The 4,865-nt window shown below is 69.5% G+C and overlaps 1 protein-coding gene across 1 annotated transcript in view; it reads right to left on the reverse strand.

Moving 5' to 3' along the window:
- Window positions 1-4,865, reverse strand: part of HIP1R (huntingtin interacting protein 1 related) — a 14,280-nt gene that overhangs the window by 7,075 nt on the left and 2,340 nt on the right. The window contains exons 2-14 of the mRNA XM_085321065.1: window positions 4,356-4,583; window positions 3,672-3,880; window positions 3,174-3,316; window positions 2,799-2,855; window positions 2,569-2,649; window positions 2,341-2,417; window positions 2,029-2,090; window positions 1,363-1,503; window positions 1,212-1,269; window positions 1,057-1,132; window positions 831-968; window positions 258-316; window positions 111-183 (exon numbers count right to left, since the gene is read on the reverse strand). Of these exons, the coding sequence (XP_085177191.1) occupies window positions 111-183; window positions 258-316; window positions 831-968; window positions 1,057-1,132; window positions 1,212-1,269; window positions 1,363-1,503; window positions 2,029-2,090; window positions 2,341-2,417; window positions 2,569-2,649; window positions 2,799-2,855; window positions 3,174-3,316; window positions 3,672-3,880; window positions 4,356-4,583 (1,402 nt within the window). The remainder of the gene's footprint in view (window positions 1-110; window positions 184-257; window positions 317-830; window positions 969-1,056; window positions 1,133-1,211; window positions 1,270-1,362; window positions 1,504-2,028; window positions 2,091-2,340; window positions 2,418-2,568; window positions 2,650-2,798; window positions 2,856-3,173; window positions 3,317-3,671; window positions 3,881-4,355; window positions 4,584-4,865) is intronic.

Raw genomic sequence — 4,865 nt, forward strand, 5'->3', positions numbered from 1 at the left:
GGCCAACGCGGCCACGAGACGCGCCGGAGACCCCTCCGCCGCCCGGGCCGCCAGGAGCCACCGAGGCGCCTCCGCGCCGACCTCGGCTCTCGGCCCCCGCGGGGCCTCACCTCCAGTTTAATTTTCTCCATCTCCTCGCGAAGCGCCTCCACCTCCTTCTTCAGGCTCTCGATCTGCGCGTCCCTGCCCGGAGAGGCAGGTTGGTGCCCGCGCCGCGGCCGGCCGGCCGTCCCACCGCCTCCGCCAGTCTGCCTCACCTGTCGTCACGAATGCCGTTGGGCGGCCCGAAGGTTTGCTCGAATGTATCCGAGATGACCTGGGGAAGGCAGAAGGCACCGGGTGAGCCCCCCGCCACGTGGGTCCCGCCCCGGGTCCCACCACCTGGATGCCACCAGCTTCGTCCCATTGCCCAGGTGCTACCAGCTGGGTCCCACCGCCTGGGTCTCACCATCCATCTCACCATCTGGGTCCCACCACCCATCTCACCATCTGGGTCCCACCACCTGGGTCTCACCATCCATCTCACCATCTGGGTCCCACCACCCAACTCACCATCTGGGTCCCACCACCCAACTCACCATCCATCTCACCATCTGGGTCCTACCACCCATCTCACCATCTGGGTCCCACCGCCCGGGTCCCACCACCCATCTCACCATCTGGGTCCCACCGCCTGGGTCCCACCGCCCATCTCACCACCTGGGTCCCACCATTCATCTCACCACCTGGGTCCCACCGCCCAGGTCCCACCACCCATCTCACCATCTGGGTCCCACAGCCTGGGTCCCACCACCCATCTCACCATCTGGGTCCCACCGCCCGAGCCCCACCTGCTGCTCCGCGGCAGGGGCTGTGCCGATCTCGATCAGCATCTCCGGCTCCTCGTCCTCGGGGACTTCCTCAGGGATGACGACCACCGGCTTCACGTGCTCGGCCAGCGCGGAGGCCCGCAGGAAGTTCGGGGGACTCTGCGGGGAGGAGAGGAGGCGTCCGCATCTCCGCCGGGCTCGGGGACCCCCGCGCGCTGCCGCCCCGCCACGGCGAGGCCGGCGGTACCTCCGGCAGCCGGGGGATCTGGATGAGCCGCTTGAAGTACAGCATGTCAGACACCCTCTTGAAGAAGTTTTTGAGGCTGGAGAGGAGAGAGAGAGACAACCCGTCCGAGGGGGAGCCGGGATGGAGGGAGGGGCGGCGGGCGCAGCGGCGGCTACCTGCGGAACTGCTCGTGGAAGCGGTCGCGGTGCCCTTGGAGCGTGTCGCCCGGCAGACCTGCAGCGAGCGGGGAGAGGCGGCTCAGCTCGGCACGGCACGGCGCGGCGCGGCACGGCACGGCTCAGCGCCACCCGCGCAAGCCGGACTCACATGCGTGCAGCTTGAACATGAGCTTGACGGCGTAGTGGTAGAGGTGGCTGCAGTCCTGGACGACCTGGATGAGCGGGGCCAGGCGGCACTGCACCGCCGACATCTGCGACACGGCCACGGCCGCGCTGAGCTGCCTGAACACTGCCGGCGAGACAGGGCTGCCACCGCCGCCGCGCGCATCCCGGCTCCGAAACCCGCCACGTCCCCCTCCGGCTTCGCAGGGTTTACGGACACGAGCCGGCGGCCCGGCGAGGCGGGGAGCAGAGGCGGCACCGAGGACGCTCTGCCCACCGCCTCCCCCTCTCCGCGCGATTAAAAGGGCAGAAACCGCCAAATTTTAAGCTGTCAAAAATTCCCGGCGAGAGAGGCGAGCGGGGGCAGGCACGCACGGCCCCCGCCCTCCACTTTGGGGGCGGAAAAGCTTGGGATTAACTAATGCAACCGACGCCTTTGCAGCGACGATAAATAACACCGGCACGTCCCACGCGTTTCCCTGCACCGCCTCTACAGGTAAGCGCGCCGGCCGGGAAATCCGGCTCGGAAACTATCTCGAAAATCTCCGCGTCCCCTCCGAGGCGGAGCAGGAAGAACCTCGGCCGCAACCCGACTCCCGGGCAAAGAGCGAAACTGTTGCTCAAGCGCCGCGGGGCCGGCCGGCCGCCTCACCCGACTCCGACAGCTTCAGCTCCCAGTCCAGGTAGTCGAACAGCTCCACCGTCAGCTGGAAGCTGCACAACAAACCACCCCGTCACCGCCGCCGCCGCCGCCGGGGCCGGCTTTCCGCCCTCGCGTTTCGAGGGCTCGGCCCGTTTGGCCGCCGCCGCCTCTCCGGCCGGCGCGACGGCGGCGTCGGCGTCTCCCAGCTCCTCGCCCCAGGCCCCGAGCCCAAAGACGCCGGCGCGTGTGCAGCTCCGCGGGCGGCTCTAGGCGCGATAAACCTCCGGAAACACGCGCGACACGTCTCCCTTCCCGGCTTACATGTTATTCACGTCAGTCCCGGCCGTCTTTTCCAGCACCTCATCCGTGACTTCGAGGCCCGGGGGGAACTCGGGGTGCTTGCAAAGGGAAAAACAACCCCCCAAACGCAAGCGGTGCTATATTTTGGGGCACGTCTCCCCGCGCCGCGCGGGAAAACAGCGCCCGGTGGGAGAGCCGGTGCGTGCCAGGCTGGGGGGGCTGCTGCGTGAGTGGCGGGGCCGTCCCTACCTTGACGTGGAAGGAGATCTTGGTGAGGAGGAGGCGAGCGTAGATGCTCACCAGCTGCCCGTAGCGGTCGTGCAGGTGGCCCTGGAGGGAGCGGGACAGCGGGTGCTGCTCAGCGCCCACCCGGAAAGCCCCCAACACCCCCCCGCCCGCCCCGGGACCGGGCACCCTCCTCCAAAACCTCAGATAAAAAGACCCCACCGCTCTCCGACCCGGCCACCGGCATCGCTTACCCACAGGTCTCCCATCTCGCGGATGTTGCTCCGATACCTCTGGCAGTCCTGGAGCACCTGGGGGGCAAGAGCAGGGGGATGCGGGGGGCCGCGGGGCAGGGCCTGCGGCGGACGGCTCCAGGCAGGAGCCGCAGCCCCGAGCTCGGTTTTGCGGGAAGAGGACAGGGAGCCGCCGCCGTGCGGGAGCCCTGCAGCCCGGGCGCCCGCCCGGACCCGCTGCCAGAGGATGGGATTTTTCCTCTCCCCGCTCCGCCTGGCGTCTGCAAACTGAGGTCACAGCATCAGCCGTAACAGGAGACGCCGAGACCTTCCGGAGGAGGAGGAGGAGGAGGAAAACCGGCCGCCTCGGGAAGGGCGAGGAGCCCGGACACTCACGTTGGGGTGGCCGTCGCGCAGCACCTTGTGCAGGACGTGGCAGAACTTCCAGCTGAGGATGGCGCTGCTGGGCAGCGGCAGCCCGATGGCGTACGACCAGAAGGTGAAGGCGCCCTTCTCGTGGTGGGTCCCCAGGATGATCCCTGCCCGCGAGTCAAGGCCCCGGGGGAAGACACCGGAGAGCAGCGCGCGCTGGCCCCGCGCCTCTTCCCGCGTCACCCACCTCGGCCGGAGCCTCCTCCGCCGGGCGCAGCGGGGACGGGCTCTGCGCCTCTTAACCTCGCGCTAGAGCGGGAGCCGCTCACCCAGCCCCGAGCCGCCGTGCCTGCGGCTATTCCGGTTTTATTTTTCCTTCTGTTTATTCCTTCCTGGTTGCACCTTCTCCCCCTCCGGGACCTACCGCGAGGAGGGAGGAACCGGCACGCGACGGCAGCCCCGAGCGCGCGGAAAAGCCCCGCGCCAGCAGGAAGCCCCGGCGCCGTCTGAGCCAAAGGATACTGCGGGCATGTTTCTCCTTCACCGGCACCTCCTGCGCGTTGATGGCTTTGCTGATGCTGACGGCCTGCGGGGGAGAGCGGCCGTCAGCAGCCCCGGCCCCGCTCCGGGCACCAACGCGCCGATTTTTAACGCCCTTGTTGCCTCGGAGCCTCTCCCGCCCCAGCAGTTTTTCCTGCTCTGTTCTGGGACACCAGCGCTTGGTCCCAGAGCTGGTTTCGAGGGAAAACCGGCCACAGCCCTAAGGAAACGGCTCAGGAAGCAGCCGGGCAGCTCTCGGCCTGGCATCGACACCGACACCGGGACGGTGCTGGGGGGCGAACGGGGCTCTCAGCCAACGCCCCCGGGGTTTAGCTTCAGCTGTCACCCAGGCCGAAACCCGTCCACTTAGCTGGTATTTTTGCCCCCTTTTCCCCTCAGCACCAGCTGCGCTGGTGCGTTGGGGCCGCGGGGACGGAGGAGGCTGCTCTCGCCCGCTTGCTGCCCTCCCTGGCACCGGGAGTGAAGCCAGGTGGAAAACGCCAACGAGCCGGCGGAGGGAAAACGCTGCCGCCAGCCCCTCCTCGGCCCGCCGAGGCGATTATTTATCAGCGCTCCCCAGCTGGGCGGCCGAAGGAGACACGGCCAGGAGGAACCGGAATTGCCAGTTTTGGTCGTTCTCCGAAGTCAGCGATCGCCGTTTCCTACCAAAAGCAGTCGAGGGGCACCTTGACCCCGTGGGGCCCGAAATCGCTGCGGGCCTTCGCTGGGACGAGGCAGCCCGGGCGCCGCGGAAGGGGCGGCCGAGCAGGCGGGAGGTAGCCCAGGCCACGCTCCGGCACGAGTCCGCGGCGCTGGCGAGGCCCGAGCGGCGAAAGGACGCGCCGGGGGTCGCCGGCCTTCCTCTGCTGCCCCAGCAGCGCCCGGAACGGGCTGCTTTAACCCGAAGTCAGGCACGGAAGGGAGCGCTCCGCGCTTCCCACGGGGAACACGCTGCCGCGGAGAGCCGCGCCGGAGCCGCCGGGGCTGGGACGAGCCGGAGCCGCCGGCGCCCCCCCGGTGCCGGGATGTTCGCCGCGGGGCGGCGCGGAGGCTCGCTGCCCCCCGGGACGGGTCCCGCCGGGAGCCGCGAGCGGGGCGGCCCCAGGCAACCTGCCCGGGGCGACCGGGGGACGCAGCGCCGCTCAGCGCGCAGCGGCCCGGCCCGGCCGCGCACCT

The sequence above is a fragment of the Rhea americana genome, unplaced genomic scaffold, assembly GCF_003343005.1.
Source record: "Rhea americana isolate MKP2758 unplaced genomic scaffold, rheAme1 scaffold_68, whole genome shotgun sequence".
NCBI classification, from domain to species: Eukaryota; Metazoa; Chordata; class Aves; order Rheiformes; family Rheidae; genus Rhea; species Rhea americana.